The sequence below is a fragment of the Chionomys nivalis genome, chromosome 7, assembly GCF_950005125.1.
Source record: "Chionomys nivalis chromosome 7, mChiNiv1.1, whole genome shotgun sequence".
NCBI classification, from domain to species: Eukaryota; Metazoa; Chordata; class Mammalia; order Rodentia; family Cricetidae; genus Chionomys; species Chionomys nivalis.
In genome coordinates this window covers 35,656,789-35,677,509 of record NC_080092.1, presented here as the reverse complement: position 1 = coordinate 35,677,509, position 20,721 = coordinate 35,656,789, and the positions used below count along the sequence as shown (strand labels likewise).

Sequence of the window (20,721 nt, the reverse complement as noted above, 5' to 3'; positions counted from 1 at the left end):
CAGCACTGAGCAGTGATTAAAGGGTGGGAGGAACACGGAGTCAGGATGCTTATCTTGACTCCTCCTTGTAAACCGAGACTGCTGTTTTGTTCCCAGCTGCCCAGACCCAAATAAGCACATAGAAACTATATTAATTATAACACTGCTTGGCCTATTAGCTCAGGATTCTTATTAACTAACTTTTACATCTTAAATTAACTAATTTCTATTAATCTATATATTACCACAAGGCCGAGACTACCGGCAAGTTTCTGGAGTCTGTCTCCTTCAGCAGCTACATGGTATCTCTCTGACTCTGCCTACTCTCTCTCACCTCTTCCAGCCTGGCTATATTCTGTCCATAGGCCAAAGTAGCTTTATTCATTAACCAATAAAAACAACACATATACAGAAGGACATCCCACATCATCTCCCCTTTTCTATCTAAATAAAAAAGGTTTTAACTTTAACATAGTAAAATTACATGTACAAAACAGTTATCAAGCAAGAATTATAGTTACAATATTTAGTCCACTTATATTTGGCAAATTAAAGAAACTACTCTATCATCTATCCTATCTTTGTGAGTTTTTATATCTAGTTTATTCTTTATCATAACTAAGGAAAACTATAACTGTCTTCAACTCTTCAAAGACCTCAGAAGGATATATTACCTAAGTAAACAGGAAGTGCATTGTAAGCAACTTCCAAAGTTCTAGAATTGACAGAGACATCTTGCTGCCTAGATAGTCACCCAAAGTTCTTCTGGAATGTTGGGGCATCCATCTTCAGCCTACAGGCCCATAGTATTCAGCAGATTTTTCCATGAAGCAGGAAATTTAAAGATTTGTTCTGCCTTGTAATGACAAAGTTTATCAGTTGCTTTCTTCTGTGTCCTGCAGAATGCCTGGCAGTTTCTTTTCTTTTCTTTTTTAGAGGGGATGTTTTGAGACAGGGTTTCTCTGTAGCTTTGAGGCCTGTCCTGGAACTAGCTCTTGTAGACCAGACTGGTCTTGAACTCACAGAGATCTGCCTGCCTCTGCCTCCCAAGTGCCTGGATTAAAGGCGTGCACCACCACTGCCCAGCCTGTCTGACAGTTTCTTCTGTGAAGCAGGAACCCTGAAGGACCATTCCATCTTTTGGAAGGTTTAGCAATCACTTATCTGTGGGTCCTGCATGTCCAGTTCATATAGCATATCATTAAGCAGTCCAGGCAAGAGCAGTTTCTTGCCCAAATGTCTAGCCATGTCACATTGAAGGCAAATTCCATATCAAGTTTCTTTGATGCTATCAACCTCTCTGAAGTAGATTGATGCTATCAGGAGACGTGTCTCGCTGTCAAGAAAAGTTTAAGTTCTTAAAACATTTTAAATGCCATATTCTGTAGGTCTTTGAAGTGTTGAGGATTATCTGTCTAACTGAAATATATCTCTGTTTATATGTAGAAAACCTAACATGACTAAAAGTTTGATTGTTATAAATGACTATCTATTAATCTGTATTCCTTAATTTTATATTATATTTTTTAATGAGCTGCACAAACATATACCCTAAACAAGAGCAGAAATACATATACACAGTGTAACAAAATTGACCTTAGTTTGTATCAATAGACCAAGATCCATACTAATGTAAAGTATTCATCTATATCATATTCCCCAATATTATTTTTTTAGAAATTGACCATGACCATTATGATTTATAATTAACCCCTTTAAAATGAAAATAAACATTTATAAATAATCATTTTGGGAATTTGGGTATAGTTTTCTCCAAACTGCTTCCTGCTATTTGCTGGGTGCAGTATTTTTAGGGTTCATGGGGACCTTTCAGGGGGTCTCCTTCCATCAAATCATATTAGCCTAGAAGGAATCCACAGGTTCTTATCTTCTGTGGAAACAAAAACCGAACCTATTTTCTAAAGTAACATATCCTTAGAATCAAATTTTGAAGTCAAGATACCTTTAAGATATATATGTTGTTTTAGCTTAGCAGTCTAGAATCAAATGTTTCTCTGTAGTCACAGTCAAAAAATTCAAAGAAAGCACAATAATATACATAATCCAAACTGTTTGTGTGTTTTTCATTTTTACGCAACGTTTTTACTCTATTGTTTTTTAATATTTTTTTACTCCTTTAATTTACGTCTGTCCTCTTATTTTTTTAAAACTATTTATTTCTTTTTTATAACTGTCTATACTCTTTTCTCTCTCATTCCCAAGCCTACATACATTTTTAAACACACTGTGACCCATTTATAGGTTCATTTCTTTCTGAATCTGTCTTTATTGGCTACTGTAATCATTTTCTGATCAGGAGCACCTTTTTTAAAAAATATTTAATGCTAAGCAGGCATGACTAGGACTAATTCCATGGCCCTGCCTGTTTGCTTCATCCTGTCCAATATGGCAGAGGTATGTTCACTGCCTCTGCTAGCCATGTTCACTACCCTAGGTCCAGGGACGCAGCGGGTCTATGTCACCATTAAGCAACTAGTAGCATGCTGCTCACAAACTCGATTTAAATGCTCAGTCTCCTGAAAGAGTCAGAGCTGTTCATGCTGCCAGCATGAACCAGGAAGCCATCTCTCAAAGAAGCCACACAGTTTTTGCTGCTAATGCCAAGTCAGGACACCTTCTCTTAAAGGAGCCATGCCTCTGTTCGCCACCAGCAAACAGAGTCTATCTGGAAAAAAAAAAAAATGCAGCTACCAAGAAGCTGCACTTGGCTCCCATTTTTGTGGGTCTAGAAGCCTTCTTGTTTTTCTTAACCCTTTTTTTATGTCTAATGTGGATTCATGCCCCAGACTGTGGGCGCCATTTTGTAAACAGAGACTTCCCTTTTGTTTGTGGCTGCTCACACCTGAATAATCACACAGAAACTATATTAATTATAACACTCCTTGGCCTATTAGCTCAGGATTATTATTAATTAACTCTTACATCTTAAATTAACCCATTTCTATTAATCTATGTATCACCACAAGGTTGTGGTCTACTGGTAAGTATCTTATGTCTGTCTCCTTTGGCAGCTACATGGTGTCTCTCTGACTCTGCCTACTCTCTTTCTATATCTCTTCCAGCCTGGCTATATTCTACCCTGCCATAGGTGAAAACAGTTTTATTCATTAACCAATAAAAGCAACACATATACAGAAGGACATCCCACATCACCTCCTCCTCCTCGTGAAGTCATTGCAGGCTGTCCAGGTGTCTTAATTGGAAGTCCCAGTGTCACAAAGTGCCCCTCCACACATAACTCTCTGCACCCCTGAGTCTCAGAAGTAAATGACTCGTCTGGTACCACTCCTGTGGCTATTAGCTCCAGATAGGTTTCTTTCCCTACATCCTGGTCTCATTTTTAGGAATTCCCTCATTAACTACTCTCTCAAGGTATTCTGTGAGATGGCTCGTTCCAATGTCAACTTGACACAACCTAGAATCACTTGAAAAGGGAGTCTCAATGTGGAACCTACCAGTGCCTGGCCTGTGGCCATGCTGGCCTGGGGGTTGTCCTGATCACCTTCATTGATGTGGGAAGATGCAGACCGAAAGTGTCAGCACCAGTTTTGAGCTCTCCACTGTAGACTAGAAGTTAGGTGAGTACTAAGCATGTATGCATTCATTTCTCTCTGCTCTTAAAAAAAAATGGTTCTTTGAAAATTTCCAACAATGTTTTGCTCATATTCAACCCTCCCCAACTCTTTTCAGATCCGCCCCCTTGCCTACCCACCCGATTTGTATTTGGGTTTTGTTTTGTTTTGCTCTTCAGCCCATCAAGTCTAGTTTGTGCTGTCCATATACTCTTGGATATGTGGCCCTCCACTGACACATGGCCAACCCACCAGGGGCTACATTCTTGCAGAACACTGACTCTTCATCTCGCAACACCTATCAGTTGCCAATAGTTCCTCTGCTAGAGGTGGGACTTGGTGCCGATCATCTCTCCATGCTGAAGGTTGGTCAGGCTTACACGGGTCTAGTGCATACTGTCACAATTGCTGAGTTCACATATGTAGCTGTCCTACTGTGTCTGTGCTTCCTTGGAATCACCCACTACCTCAGGGGCTTATGCTCCTTCCACTTCCTCTTCTGTAATGATCTCTGATCCTTGGGGAGGGGTGTATGATATAGATGCCCCATGTAAGGCTGAGCATCCCACAGTCTCTCATTCTCTACACCTTGACCAGTTGTGGATCTCTGTGTTAATCTCCAACTACTGCCAGTATAAGTTTCTGGAGAGCTGAGAGATGCATTGTATAGGAATTATGGTAAGTCATTAGGAGTCAGTTTAATGCTATGTTTGTGAATAGATGGGTCATAGTCCCTACTATTATTCTGCTAAGTAGAGAGAGTATTAACCTGGCCGCCTCTCCTCTTGACTGGATGTGGCATGACGAGTTATTCCTGTTGCCTTGACGTCTCTGCAGTGATGGACCGTAACCTGGACTGTGAAGGAAAATAAACCCTTTCTCCCCTGGCTTCCTTTTGGTCAGCTCATTTTATCACAGCAGTGGAAATGAAACTGAGACATCCAGTGTAAAGTTTCTAGTAGTGTCTTGCCAGGAATGCTCACCCAGAGGGCAACATGTGGGAGCTGTCTCTCTATCATGTGGGAACCCAGGATTGAACTTCGGTTATCAAACTTGGTGGCCAGCCCCGGAGCCATATCACCAACCCCATCTCCCTCTTACTATGTCATCATTCTAGTGGTTAATTTTCTCTAGAAAACCCTGACACAGGAAGTAAGACTATAAAAGGACATCATATGTCATCAGGGAATTTCAAGTTAAAGCCAGAGACCACTATACACTTATTGGAATGGCCCAGATCCAAAATCCTGTCGACACCAGATTCTAGTGACGATGCACACCAAGCAGAAACTCTGATTCGTTGCGGGTGTAGATGCAGCGTGGTGCAGGGAACGGTGGGCAGTTTCTTGCAGAGCTAAGCAGGCTTTCACCAGACTCCACAGAGTGTGCTTTTTGTTTTCTATCCAAAGGAGGGGGAAATGTACATCGATTGAAAAACCTACATATGGATGTTCATAGAGGCCTCATTTATAATGACCAAACCTGAAAGTAATCACAATGTCTGCTCAGTGGATGGATGCCCGCCATGGGACATCCAGTTCACAGAATGTTAAGTTCAGTGTTAAAAAGGACACCTGCTCAACTATGTTCATAGCAGCATTATTCATAATAGCCAGAACGTGGAAACAACCTAGATGCCCCTCAACTGAAGAATGGATAAATAAAATATGGTACATTTACACAATAGAGTGTTACATAGTTGTTAAGAAATAATAACATCATGAAATTTGCAAGCAAATGGATGGAGCTAGAAAAAAATCATCCTGAGTGAGGTAACCCAGACCCAGAAAGACAAACATGGTATGTGCTCTCTCATACATGGACACTAGATGTAAAGCAAAGGATAACCAGGCTACAACCCACAGCTCCAGAGAAGCTAGGTAACGAGGACCCTAAGAGGGACTCATGGATCCCCCCTGGGAAGGGGAAATAGATGAGATCTCTTGAGTAAACTGGGGATAGGGGTGGTAGAGGGGAGGGATTGAGGATGAGAACGTGAGGGAATGGGATGGTTGATTTAGGGGAGGGACAGAGTGGGGGAGCAGTGAAAGACAGATCTTGATAGAGGGAGCCACTATGGGGCTAGGCAGAAACCGGGTGCTAGGGAGATTCCAGGAATCCACACGGATGACCCCAGCTAAGACTCCTAGCAATAGTGGAGAGGGCGCCTGAAGCGGCCTTCCCTGTAATCAGATTGGTGACTACCCCAACTGTCATCATACAGTCTTCATCTAGTAACTGATGGAAGCAGATGCAGAGATCCCCAGCCAAGCACCAGGCCAAGTTCAAAGAGAGAGAGGAAGGATTATATGAGCAAGGCGGAGGCAGGAGGGAATCTGTCAAGATCATGAAGAGGAACACCACAGAAACAGCCAACCCGAGCTCGTGGGAATTCAACAGCTGGGGAGCCTGCATGGGCCCGAGCTAGGCCCTCTGCATGTGGCCGATAGTTGTGTAGTTTAGTCTGTTTGAGAGGCCCCTGGCTGTGGGACCAGGATTTATCCCTGGTGCATGAACTGGCTTTGCCTTGTTCAGCCTTGATGCCGGGGAGAGGGGCTGGGTCCTGCCTCGACTTAATGTGCCAGGCTTTGTTGACTCCCCATGGGAGGCCTTACACTTTTGGAGGAGCAGATGGGGGGCTTGGGGGAGAAGATGGGTGGGAAGGGGAACTGTGGTTGGTATGTAAAATGAATAAAAAATTTTTAGGAGCCGGGCGGTGGTGGCGCACGCCTTTAATCCCAGCACTTGGGAGGCAGAGGTAGGCGGATCTCTGTGAGTTCGAGACCAGCCTGGTCTACAAGAGCTAGTTCCAGGACAGGTTCCAAAGCCACAGAGAAACCCTGTCTCGAAAAACCAAAAAAAAAAAAAAAAAATTTTTAGGAAATGGCCAGTCGGTGGTGGCACACGCCTTTAATCCCAGCACTCAGGAGACAGAGCAGGTGGATCTCTGTGAGTTTGAGGCCAGCCTGGTCTACAAGAGCTAGTTCCGGGACAGGCCCCCAAAGCTACAGAAAAACCCTGTCTCAAAAAACCAACCAACCAAACAAACAAACAAACAAAAACCAGACTCGGCCTGGGGCAAGGCCTCACCATGTAAAATGCCTGCCTGGAAAGCACGAGGAGCTGAGCATCTGAGCACCCACATGTAAAAACCAGGCAAAGCTGGCACACATCTAGGGGGCAGAGTTGGGGGAGGAGTCAGGGATTGCTGGGCAGCAAATGTTACACAATGGTGAGCTCCAATCAGTGAGTTTAGTGAGTGACCTTGTCTCAAAAACTAAATTGAGGGGCAGTAGAGGAAGGCACTCAATGTTGACCTCTGGCCCCTGCACGTACTCACACGCGTGCATGTACACACTCACATACTACACACAGAGAGAGAAGAAATAAGAGACACTGGAGATGTATCTTGGTGGTAGGTGGTAGAATGCAGACCTAGTGTGTTCAAGGTCTTGAGTTCTTGTCCTGGGAAGGCAGGGGGAGGGGATAAAGGGGAGGAAGGGTTCAATGCAAAAGGTGTGGAGGGCTCTGCCGGGTGACTAAGCAGGAGGAGTGTGAGTTCAAGGTCAAGGCCAGTCTAGGTTACGTAGAAAAACCTGTCTAAACACACACCCACACACACACAAAGCCCAAATATGAATCACTAGTGAAAAGAGCCAACCTGAAAAGTCTCTCTGTGCATCATCCTGGAAGCATTAAAGCTGTCAGCACCGTGCGATAGCAGTAGTTGTCAGTGCTTGGGCAGGCAGGAATGAGTAGGCAAGGCACAGGAGGTTTCTGGGTCAGTGAAATGACTGGGTGTGATTACAGCAGTGGTAATCTGTTATTACACATCATGGGTCTCTGGGTTTTGTGGGTCTCTCTACCCATGGAATGTACGCCACCCAGAGGGATATAGTTAACCATGAACTTGGAGTGTTAATTATAGGTCAACGTTGGGTCAACAGTTGACAGTGGGCAGGAAAATACAACTACCAGGGCTGGGGAGAAGGCTTAGCTGTTAAGAGAGCTCGCTGACCGTACAGGGACCCCAGTCTGGTTCCCAGCACCACATTAGGTGTTTCACAACCACCCATAACTCCGGCTCCTGGGAGTCTGATGCCTCTTCTAGCCTCTGTTGGCATCTACACTTGAGCACACATACCCTTCCAGAGACACATAACATATACATAAATACAAAAGAAAAATCTTGGGGCTGGAGAGATGACTCAGTGGTTAAGAGGCCCTCTTAACCTTTTGCAGAGGACCTGAGTTCGATTCCTAGCACCCACATGGCAATCCTCAACTGTCTGTAATTCAGGTTCTAAGAGAATCTGACACCCTCTCTGGCCTCTGTGGGCATCAGGTATGCATAACGTGGAGGCAAAGCACACATAAGAAATAAAATGCACATTTAAAAGAGACAGCTGTTCCAGAACAGGTAGAACGGTATACAAAAGGCACAAAGGGATCTGGAGATGCAGCGTGGTTGGTAGAGTGTTTGCCTAGCATGCTTGGAGCCCTGGGTTCAATTCCTAGCGTGCTATGAACCAGGTGTGATGGCACTGCCTGCAGTCTCAGTGCTCAGAAGGTGGATCAGTAATTCAAGGTTGCCCTTAGCTATATTAAGAATTCGAGGGCTAGAGAGACGATGGCTCAGTGATTAAGAGCACTAGCTGCTCTTCCAGAGGTCCTGAGTTCAATTCCCAGCAACTACATGGTGGCTCACAACCATCTATAGTGGATTCTAATGTCCTCTTCTGGCCTGCAGGTGTACATGCAGAACACTCATACATAGAATATAAATAAATAAAATTTAAATAAAAAGAACTTGAGGCTAACCTGGGCTACATGAGAAGGTGTAAAAAAAAAGGCAAAGGTATGAAAATTCATGGGGTGTTCTAGAAAGAGTCATTATTCCTACTGAGCAATAATTCTTCAATAACTACTTTCTACCTAGAGTGTTTATTCATAGGTGATTTTCCATCGAAATTTTTTGAGAGACATATTTTTAATTAATTAATTTATTTTATATATATGATATTCTGCCTACATGGATCCTTGTGGGCCAGAAGAGGGCACCAGATCTCATTACAGATGGTTGTGAGCCACCATGTGGTTGCTGGGAATCGAACTCAGGACCTCTGGAAGAGCAGCCACTACTCTTATCCTCTGAGCCATCTCGCCAGCCCCCTGAGAGATATATTTATATTCCCCAAATATTACATTTTTTGAGACAAAGCTTCATGATGTAACTTAGGTTGGCCTCAAACTCACTGTGTAGCTCAGACTGACCTAAATTTCAGTCTTCCCTCCTCACCCTCCTGATGCTGAAATTACAGGCATGTGCCATGTCTCCTATCTAATATTGCAAGCTTTTGTTTTGTTTCTTTAAATTCTTATAAATTTATTTATTTTACATGTATGAAATTCTTGCCTGTATGTGTGTGTGCACCACATGCATTCCTGGTGCCTGCCAAGGACAGAAAATGTGGTGATCCAGTATGAGGAAGACATCTCTTCCATTCTCAGAGACTGGGACTTTTGCTGGACCTCAAAGCTGAGCTAATAATACACCCAAAAGTCACTTAAGACTTAAGTCTGCTAGCAGGGAATGGTGGCACACACCTTTAATCCCAGGACTCGAGAGGCAGAGGCAGGAAGATCTTTGAATCTGAGGATAGCCTGGTCTACAGAGGGAGTTCCAGGACAACCAGGGCTACACAGAGAAGCCCTGTCTCAGAGAGGAAAAAAGACCAAATGAAGCCCTTTGTCAGGGACAGACACACAACAGATGCAGGGACAGATTCACAAATCAGTCCTTAGGCAGGCACAGATCAGACTCATGCAACAGACAGGAGGTGGAAGGTACAGAGATGAAGAAGTAGGGAGTTTAACTCAGTACTCATTCTTGGTCACATGACTCCAAGGGGAAGCTCTTTCATTTCTTTTATTAATGTGATCCTGATACTTTGTTGGTGACTCAGAGTTACTCACTAATGTGCTTAATCCTTGCAAGCAAACCATTTTCTGGCAACCTCCAACCTGGAGTTAGGGATGGCTGTGAGCCACATGGACCAGAACTCAGGTCCTCTGCCGGCACAAGTGCTCTTAACCACTAAGCCATCACTTCAGACCCTGGATTGTGTCTTTGAGATGGGTCTCCTCATATATCTTAGGCTGCTTTGAACTTGAAGTCATCTTCCTATCTCAGCTTTCCAAGTGTGTACCGCCATGCCTAGCTAACAGTTCGCCTTTTTAAATAAAAGAATGAAGGCAGTCAATGGAGAAAACTTGCTATAGTTTGGACTTAAAATGTTCACCCAGAGGCCCAGGCTTACCCCAACCTGTGGTGCTATTAGGACATTTTGGGACTTTTCAAAGGTGGGAGCTATTAGAGGAAGTTGGATCATTGCAGGCTTGTCGTTGAAGAGGATTGTAGAATCCCACCCTTCCTCCTCTTTCTGTTTCCCTGACACCATGGGGTAAAGAGTTTCTTTTCCCGTGCACTGCTACCATGTTGTGCTGCTTACAGACCCAAACAGCAGGGTCAATCAAGCAAGGGCTAATGCCTGCAAAACTGCAACCCTAAATAAACACTTCAGTTGTAAAGTTAGTTACCTCTGGTATTTGTTACAGTAACAACAGAAAAACCAACCTCAAGTCTTTAGGTTCATCCTCAGTACAATCGCTCCTCCTGATAAGGCAGGCCTGTGACCCAGGTACCAGAAGCCTGAGACAGAAAGATGGCGGATTTCAAGACCTGTCTGGACCACACAGTGAGTTCAAAGGTAGCCTGGGCAACTTAGTGTGACATTGTCTTAAGAAATTAAAATAAGAAATAATAATTTCTTTATAATTTTATAAGAAAATTTTTATCAAATTTTATAAAAACCTTATAAGGCACTCATAAAATAAGAAATTAAAAAGAGAGCTGGGAATATAGCTCAGTGATTGAACGTGTCTGAGGTGTGCAAGGAAAAAGCAAGCAAATACAGTTAATAGCACATCAGAATTCTCTGTCTCTCTCTCTCTCTCTCTCTCTCTCTCTCTCTCTCACACACACACACACACACACACACACACACCTGGAGAGGTTCTGAATATCAACTAGAGGACATGTAGCATATTATATAAACAAAGCAACAACCACACTTGCTACTCACGATCAGGAAGCATTGCTTTAAGCATTACCTCTTTAATGGGGCATGGTGGTTCGTGTTTTTAATTCCAACAACTTGGGAGTCCAAGGCAGGAGAATCATGAGTTTGAGACCAAGTCCAAAAAATACCCTGGACCCTGCATACTAAAATACCAACCTGCCCGGCCAGGTGGTCCCACTGATGCAAGAGCAGCATGACTTTTTTGGAGGGGTGGTAAACAACCATGGTTTCTGATCATATTTAAGGCCTGCTCTACAGGGGAGAATGCATTGTTTGGCACTGTAAATCTAGTCAGAAGCCCATGGACCCCAGAAGTCATAGACCCTCCGGGGAACCTTCTGTTGTTTTACTGAATGATCACGTTGTCAAACTGCCTTCTATGCTTGTATGTATGTTTCTACCATAGAGTAGTGTTGTTTTTATCTGTCATCGGAGAAGCTCTTTTCTTGTAGTAATGCAGAGAGTCCTAACTGCTCAATGTGCTGAGAATAAGTGACTGTGTATGTTCATTCCTGAATGAGACACCTGTAACACACACACACATCAAAGCTTAAGGAACAAGATGAAGGTGTGTTCACCCCTAACGAGATACCTGTAACACACATACATGCACACACGCACACACACACACACACATGCACACACACATCAAAGCTTAAGGAACAAGATGAAAGAGGGGGCGGCAAGAATGTGAGCGCCGGAGACTGTGGAGGAGTACAGGGAAATGTTCTCTTCTGGATATGACACGGCCAGTGTCCTCGACCTCACAGCGGGAGTGGGTTATCTGTACACGATCGAGCCAATCAGAGTTTCAGCATGAGTGAGGAGGGAAACTCGCAAGGCTCCTCTCCTAGGAGGGTCTGTTGGTGGCTGCTGGGGGAGGAGAACAAGTTTTCTTGGGGGATGTGGCCACGGGTAGGCGGCCCATGCTTGAGTGGATGCCACATACCCGTGAGCATTGGGGCAGCACTAACTGGACTCAGCGGGTTAAAAAAGAAGAGGGGGGAAGATTTGAAATTGGGAGGAGGACATACGGGGGAGCCCAGGAGGAGTTTGAGCAGGAGTAGGTATGACCAAAATATATTACACAGAGGTGTGAAATTCTCAAGGAAAAATATTATATTGAAAAATAAAATTGAACATGTAAGTAAGCATATAAATAAACATACCTTTATTTTATCACAATTTAAAAAGCCAAGTACATGCTTTAAAAAAAAATACTAAGGAGCTGGGAGTTGCTCCCATGGGTAAGGGTGCTTGCCGGGTAACCCTGAGGACCAGAGTTTGAGTCTCTAGCAACCGCATAAAAAGCCAGACATGGCCATGCCTGCCTGTAACAACAATGGGGCTAATTGAGCAGAAACAGAGGGTTCACTGGGGCTTGCTGGCTGCCAGTCTAGCCAAAAATGGGAAATTCCATGCTCAGCAAGAGACTCTGTCTCAAAGGAAGGAGGTGGAGTGATGGAGAACAACACCCAGCATCTTCCTCCGGCCCCCACAGGCCCATGCACATACAACACGCATGCTCAGACATTTCGTGTTGTAAGAAATGGGATGAAGAGTTAGAGTGAGATATAATACACAAAAATGTTCCTATTTGAAAGAAAAGACACGAGGTTCCTGGGCAGAGTTCACCATTATATGACTTGGGAAGGAGCTTGAACAGTATTAGGCCACAGAGGTTTTTATGCCCAGTGACATGGGGACTCAGTGACTCTTGTAGCTAGAGCTGGGGAGACATGACACTCAGCTTTGTGGGGAGAGAGAACTTCCCCTGGGCACAAAGCCATCAACAAAAACATTTCTAGTTTCCTTCGGGAGCTGGGCTTGAACCTGATCAGCCAAATTCTCAGTAGTTGGGAGAAATTAAACTATGGGTTCCCAAACCTGCCCGTCTCGGGTAAGCTTTAACACACATGTTAATTCTAGATCCAGTCCTGAGGGAAGGACCCATATATTCTCTCTCCTCTCTCTCTTTCTCTCTCTCTCTCTCTCTCTCTCTCTCTGAAAGCGGAGGCCAGCCATCAACCTCAGGTGTCCTTCCTCAGGATACCATCCACCTTGCTTTTTGAGACAGGATCTCTCATTGATCCAGAACTCACCAATTCATCTAGGGTGGAAGACTAGAGAACCCCAGGGTGCGCCCATCTCTGCCTCCCAGAGCTGGGATTACACGCATGGCCCCCACCGTACCCTCCTTTCTGCAGTGCGTGCGCAGCAAGTACTTCACCAGCGGAGCCATTTCCCCATTCGTTCATCCTCTCATTCATTCCTTTGCTCTTAAACTCACTCATCTAGTCATACAGTTTGCGCAGGGAGATCCAGGCTCAGTCCCAGCCCCTGTCCCGGCTCCTAATATCTCTACCAAGTCCTGCTGGGTCACTTCCACCTTTGGAACTCCCAGAAACTCTAAGGAGCTAGGGTGCTCAGCCAGCATGTCCTCAGACCCTCCTCTGAACATCATGCAGGGACACTGTATGCCTCCAGCATTAGAAAAGACCAGTAGCAAACTGATTGAGAGTTGCACCTTTCACTTTATTAGAATATCGCATAAATTGCAATAAATATTAACTTACTCAATCCTTAAACACATCATAAATAATATGGACATCTTACAGAATTAAATAAAAGCAAACATCTATTTTTCCTGGAGTAAACTAGAGGGAGACTTCTTCAGTGACCCAGAAGCCTGAATCACATCGCAAGCATTTGGTGCTTTCTGCTTGTGTGGGCTCCTAAAGTTGCAGTATACACAAAGCGTTTACTTTGCTTCTAAAGTTCAGTTACACCGAAAAGCAAGGTCCAACATGTGGTTGGCTCTCATTCTCACTGCACTGAGATGGCCTTTTCCTTCTCCAGTATCTGGCTACTCCAGGCACAGAAGGACGATCCTGACACAATCGGGTTCGTACATAAGAGCATAAGAAAAGTTAACCTCATGGAAATTGGGAGTAGAAGTGGGGTTTCTGGAGACTGGAGAGAACAGCAGGGAGTTGAAGAGAGGCTGGTAATGGGCACTACCCTGAAGTTAGACAGGAGCAGGAAGCCCTGGTGTGGTAGTCCCCACCAAGAGAGCTACCGTCTATCTCAGACGGCCAGGAGAAAGGATGTTGGAGTGGGGGGTGTGATCCTCCTGCTTCTGAATGGATCAGAGTCACCCTTGACTATACACTGAGTCTCCAGAAAGGGGGCGAGGGCTAGGGGATGTAGCTCAGTTGAGCCCAGCCTGAACTACACCAGTTTCTGTTACAGATATACGAGAAGAATGTTAAATATTTGGTTATATGCAAATGATCAGTATTTGAGAACATAGATAGGTTTAACTTGACTACATGGAAACAGTGTGTGGTAACCCTTAATTTTTCAATCTTGTGGCTTTTATGCATCAGTTTTAAAAAAATAACTGCAAATCAAATCTGAAGTCCTGTCTTCACGGAGTCCTGTCTCAGTCCTCCATTGTCCACTCTGTACTCAGCACACCAAGAAATTCCTGCAGGTAATCCAGGAACTGCCGTGTTCTCCGCCTCTCCTCTCCACACCGCTCCTGTGAAAAGAACAGACTGTCATCAGCTCCTGGAGAAGCAGGTGCCGCCAGACCCGCAGGGATCTCGGGAAACTTACTTTCTGGCGGTCAATGTATTTCTTTATTAACGACAAGTTTTGGAATAGTGTTTCCACAGTACCGCCACGGACAGTCTGATTCTTCAGCACGTCTAGCCCCTGGAAGATTTCTCCAATGCACAGCTGGTGCTGAAAGAGGAAGGTTATCAAAAGCCAAGTGGAACAAGGTGAAGCACCAGCTGTATCAGCCAGCCCACAAAGTACACATAGTTCAAAATATCATGCTATATGCAAGGAATGTGTGCAACTAAAATGCATCAGTGTTTAAAAAAAAAAAAGGAAAGCAGGTCATTGGAGAAGTGGGGTTTATCTGTAATCCCAGCATTCAGGAGGTGGAGATAAGAGGATCAAGACCAAGGCTAGCCCCTGAAACACAGAGTTTGAAGACAGCCAGTGCTGTTGGGTCTGTTTCAAAAAGAAAAATCAAAACCAAAGTTAGGCTTTGATCTGGAGAGATGGCTCGGTGGTTACGGTCATTGACTGCCCTTGCAGACGACCTGAGTTCAGTTCCCAGCACCCTTGTGGTGACTCACAACCATCTGAGTCCTGGGACTAAAGGTGAGTGGCCCCACACCCAGCCCAATATTTCTTTTGAATTCCTAGAAAGGCTGGTGATTCCTTTCTATCTAGAATAATGAAATAATGTATTTTACACTAGAATATATATATATATAAAATTACATAGTCATATTCATTTAACCAAGTAGAAGTTACTAATAGAGAGATTCATTATACTTTTTATGTCTACCAATCATTGCCTAAGAATATAGCCCTCTGAGCTGGCGAGGTGGCTCAATGGTTAAAAGCACTTGATGCTCTTGCTGAGGACGCAGGTTCAGTTCCCAGCACCCACATGACCCACAACCATATGTAGTTCCAGTCCCAGGCGATCCAATGCCCAATTAGCTTTCGGGGGCACCAGACACATGTGTGGAACATATACATATATGCAGGCAAAATATTCACACACGTAAAATAAAAATAAATAAAAGGAATCTAACCCTAAGTTATATCCTTAAGTTATCTCTCAGAAAGATTTTAGAGTGGGCTGGGTCTGGAACTCACTGGTAGAGTGCTTATCCTGCACACAGGCCCTGGGCTGATCCTCAGTTATACGAATCAAGAAAAGGAAAATAAAGAAAGGCACTGGGGTGAAGAAAATCATAGGCAGAACCAAACAGAGCCTAGCAGGACCTCTTGTCAAGTGTAGAATCGGGCAGAGAATCTTTGATGAGAGGCTTAGTTAGCTGGAGGGCTGGCAGCTTCACTTGACCACATACATAACAGATTCTGCTAGCTCAAAGTCATTCCTGATAATGATTGGTTAATGGCTTTTGGGCGTCTCATAGCCCAGGCTGGCCTCTGGCTTAATATCTGGCTGCGAATGACCTTGAACCTCTGGTCCTCCTGCTCCCATTTTCCAATGGCTGAGATTACAGACATGCACTACCATGTCTAGTTTATGGGGTGCTAAACCCAAAGCTTTGTGTGTATTAGACACTCTGTTAATGGGGCTATAGCTCCAACCCTCTCGTTTGTTTGTTTGTTTGTTTTTGGTACAGGTTCTGGTTGTGTAATCCAGGTAGGTTTTATATTGCCCAAGCTGGCCTCAGACCCATGCGGCCCTTGCCTCGGCTCTCAAGTACTAGGATAACATCATTTGCCGTTCTGTCCCTTAGCCTTCATATTTATAAGCACATGCCTCCACATTCACCCACATAACAAATGTCAAAGGAAATCAGACAGTTTTAACTGAAAACAAACGATTAGCTAGGTGTGGTGGCCCAGGCCTGTCCCAGCTACTGGTGCTGGGGCAAGAGGATCACTCAAACCCCGGAACTTGGAAGCTGGTGAGATGCCCACCCAGACACAACACCACAAAGCAAGAAGCAAATGACATGTAGATTAGTGTGTGGAGTGGACTTATTCATGCAGCCATGGCGCTGAAACATAACTTACATTTTTATGAGAAGGAACAGGAAGCCTCACCGTCTGCAATAAAGAGAGCATAAGGTCATTTCTAAAGCGTTTGCAGCTGTTTTAAATCCATGCTTGCCCTGACACAGTAATCCCCTGTGCACTAACACACTCATAATTGCATTATGTATAGCAGGTCTTTATGTGTGGGAATGAACTGTCATAAATTATTAATGCTTTTTTTTTTTTTAAAAAAAAAGCTTTTTTGAGTTAGGGTCTCACTGTGTAGCTCTGGCTGGCCCGGAACTTGCTGTGTAGACCAAGCTGGCCTTGAAATCACAAAGATCCACCTGCCTCTGCCTCTGAGTGCTGGCATTAAAGGTGGCCACCACCACACCCAACTATTAAGCATTTTTAAGACCCTGTAGAGGTGGGAGACAGAGGCAAGAGGATCTCCTAGGAACTGGGACAGCTTGGTCTACACAGCAAGTTTGAGGTCAGTCAGGGCTGCACAGCAAGACCCTATCTTGAAAACCAAACCAAACCGCAGAAATAAAAAGTCGTCCTTTACCTCATTGCTTGTTAGGAGAGCTCGGTGCATGGACAGTTGTATCAAGGTCTCTTTCACCACCGTGCTCATGGGAATCTCCATAGCGATGGCCCAGACACAGGCGAGAGTTAGAACACTCCAGTGCAGAAGCACCCTCATGGTTCTGAAGCCTTCAGCGTTGGCCTTTAGCAAAGGAAGAGTGCAGAGCAGGGCTGCATCCCCAAGCAATTTATTCTCTCTTTGAGGAAATGAATAATTTCTAACAATCAGATAGACGATGCCTAATAAAGGCAAGCAGCGAAACTCATTGTTTCCAATCTGTTCCTTGGCTCTTCAGAGAAAAATGCATTTTTTTCTCATACTAGTCAATATCTCTACCCCTACCCCTGTTTAAAAAGCATTTTTTATGACAAAAGAAAATTAGTTTCTATGACCTTGATCCACACTGATAGGAATATTGGGAATGTCTCCCTGGGTGTGGCGATGCACACCAGTGGGTGTGGGAGGTACAATCAGGAGGATCAGGAGGTGAGGGGCATCCTTGGCTGCCCACCAAATGTGAGGTCAGCCTGGAACACATGAGACCCTGTTTCAAGCCACCAAAGAGCAAAAGGAGAGGAAGGGAAGATCTTAGTTGAACTAAACTCCACCGGCTGAAGCTGGAATTATCAGTGCTTCGGAACTGGAAATACTCTGGGGGAAGACATTGATTAGAGAGTCCGGCGGAGTGAAGTTACACGGTGTCGGTTTTGGATCAACATTCTGTCTGTTCTCGATAACTAAAAGTCTAACTCAACCCGGGGGGAAGATAAGCAGAAGGCTTGTTGGTTCCTATAACAGTGCAGGGCAGAGGCTCCTTCCTGTGCTGCTCTGGTGGCTCAACCTTGACCCAGTTTTCAAACAACTCTCAGTGGGGGTCCCAGGGTGACATCAGGACTCCTGGAGCGCGCTCTGCGCTCGCGCGCTCTCTCTCTCTCTCTCTCTCTCTCTCTCTCTCTCTCTCTCTCTCTCTCTCTGTCTCTCTCTCGTCACATGCAGCGGGAAGAATCAAGCTTTGCCTTGCCTTGCCTTTCCCTTCCTTCTTTCTTTCGTGTGTGGTGTGGGTTTCTTGTCCACTCCTGCAGTGTTTCCTGAGCACTGGAGGTCATGATATAGATCCCCCTTTGGGGAATGAGCATCCAATAGTCATTCATTCTCAGGTCCTTGACCAGTTATGGGTCTCTACAATTATAACTGGCCACTTTAAAGAGAAGTGTCCCTGACCAGCCTGACTACGTGGCCCAAACTGTACATGACCACCTGCTCCTGTGGCCTCAGCCTCCCGAGCCCTGTGTCAGGCACGCCCCGCTGCACCTGCCTCCGGTGGTTCTTTTTCTCCTTGTTCAATCAAAACAATTCAGTCTCGGCTGCGCTCCCTGGTTTCAAGGTGCAGAGAAATCAAACTGGAACTAAGTTGAAAACTTTCTCCCAGCTGGCTAGCACTCATAGGACTGGGAAGTATTCTGTTGGCTCCTGAGGGAGAGTTGTATCAATAGTCTTACTGATGGGTCCTGTTTGCACAGGCCAACTGACCAAGCAAGTTGTACCCTCGGGCCTACCAGTGGTAAGTCTGTTACGAGCAACCGGTAGCTTAGTGAGTAGATTTGAGGCCCCTCCTCAGGAAGGAATGCACAGGAAGCCTGGTCTAAAGCTTCCAGCTGGGTGATAGGTCTGAGCAGGGAAAGTGGTGCTGTTGTTTTGTTAAATGGATATGATATACCTGTCAGATTGTCTTCTAAGTAACTATGCGTATCCCGTCGATCAGTGCTGCTGTCAGGCTGGTCAGGGACACTTCTCTTTAAAGTGGCCAGTTATAATTGTAGAGACCCATAACTGGTCAAGGTGCTGAGAATGAATGACTATTGGATGCTCATTCCCCAAAGGGGGAATCTAGATCATGACCTCCAGTGTTCAGGAAACACTGCAGGAGTGGACAAGAAGGAATAGACAAAATGTGAGCGTTTGAGGAAGTGGTAGAAGCTGTGTGGAATGCTGATGTCTGGGCATTATGTAGCCGTAGTGATCACCTGCACTAGATTGGGTACATCAACATCCTATCATACAGGAGAGAGGCTCCTGGGGCCGCACCTGAGGATGTAGACGCCCGTTGCAGTTAATAGTTGATGGGTCACGAAGAGCTGAGTTCTTCAGTGATATCGCCTCTGGCAAGGTGCCTGTGATCCTATTAATAGCCCTAAAGAAAGACTATCACCAGAAGGGAACCAGAAGACAGGAAGGAGTGTTGTTTGGAAAGGGGAGAGGATTGGGAACAAGGGAAACGGGGAGAGTTTGGCTGATGCATCATCTGAGTGTATAAAAATGTCATAATGGAATCCATTACTGTGTATAACTGATTAATGCTAACAGAAACATGGATTAAAAACAAAAAACAGTTCAGTCTCTAGCAAAACATGGTGCCTAAGGTCTATAACCCTGGCATTTGGGAATTTGAAGCAGGAGGATCAGGATTTCAAGGCCAACCTCAGCTACATAGTGAATTTGAGCCTGCATAGATTACATGAGGCTCTGTCTAAAACCCAAAAGCCCAAAACTCAAATAACAATAGCATTTGAACAACCCAACCTCTGTTTGGAAAGAGGAGGGAACTAGCGGGAAGAAAGAAGGAGATGAGAAGGGAAGACGTACAGATGATCAAGAACATTATAAACATGTAAGAAACCCCTTATTTTATACAATTAACATCCAGCAATGAAATAAAGGGAGAAACTCGGAAAGGAGGGTCATGTGCTCACCATGGACCTGTGACTAAGCCTGTGGGATACACTGCTTGTTCTTCCTGAGCGAGAAGCAGACATCATCCCATCCAAATCACACAGCTGAGCATCGTGGAAGCTCAGGTCCATTGTAAGAGGTATGTAGATGCTGGGAAAGAAACAAATATAGCACAAACAGGCAACGTGTGGGCATCGCCTCTCCTGTATGTCCCCCCAAGACTGAGCAGTCCTTTCATATCGAGGGTTGGCTGTGCATGAATATGTGTCATCAGGGGAATCAGTCTTTTGATCCTTAGGTTTAGATCTGTAATCCCAGAATCAAACACAAATTCTTTTTTTAAAAAAAATAATTTATTTTTTTATTTTGTGTGTACTGGTGTGTTTCTGTGCCTAATCTTGGAATTATAGATGGGTGTGAGCTGCCATGTGGATGCTGAGAATCGAACCCGGTCCTCTGGAAGAGCAACCGGTGCTCTTCACCACTGAGCCATCTCTCCAGCCAGCCACAAACACAAATTCTTAGGCAGGATCCTTTTTCAAAGTAGCATATAGCCACCTGTGTACTGTGTGTGTGTGTTACATTTTCATGTATATACTGTGTGGTACATTTTCATGTATTTTCATGTATTTGGGCTCTTGGCTAGACGTGTCTGAGATGAACACTTGAGAGACATTTTCCTTGTGTTGTGGGAGAGATACTGGCTCACTTCATCAAACCTGTTAGCAGTGAATTAGAGACCACAGTGGGCCTAAAATGATGATTTCAAAACCCAAGCTTAGCTCTCTTAGGCCCTGACTTCCCCCAGAGGTTATGAGACAATTTTATTTCCCTTCTGACGCCTACTGACTGCACTGAGAAAGTGTGGGCTTAGATGAAGGCTTCCGGGGAATTGCCAAATAATTTGCAATTGTAGCAACTTCGACAAGCTTTCTGAGTGATTCAAGCCCATGATAGAGTGGCACAGGCTGTGGAGGGAGTAGCAGGTTGAAAAGTCCACACGCTAGCCATAAAGTAAGCAGGGAAAACACAGCAACAGCTCACCGTTTCTAGGGAAGTTCATATTAGCTGGCTTTGAAAAGGATGACATGGGAAAGGCTCTATTTACAAAATGAAGGTGGTAAGGTCGACATTGAAGTATGGCACA

The 20,721-nt window shown here is 44.7% G+C and overlaps 1 protein-coding gene across 1 annotated transcript; it reads right to left on the bottom strand.

Moving 5' to 3' along the window:
- Nucleotides 1-14,159: 14,159 nt before the first annotated feature.
- On the bottom strand, nucleotides 14,160-16,961 carry Il5 (interleukin 5). The gene is made up of 4 exons (XM_057773467.1): nucleotides 16,824-16,961; nucleotides 16,295-16,327; nucleotides 14,336-14,464; nucleotides 14,160-14,258 (listed from the first exon to the last, which is right to left on the bottom strand). The coding sequence occupies exons 1-4, from the start codon at nucleotides 16,959-16,961 to the stop codon at nucleotides 14,160-14,162; spliced, it is 399 nt and encodes a 132-aa protein (XP_057629450.1).
- Nucleotides 16,962-20,721: the final 3,760 nt, after the last annotated feature.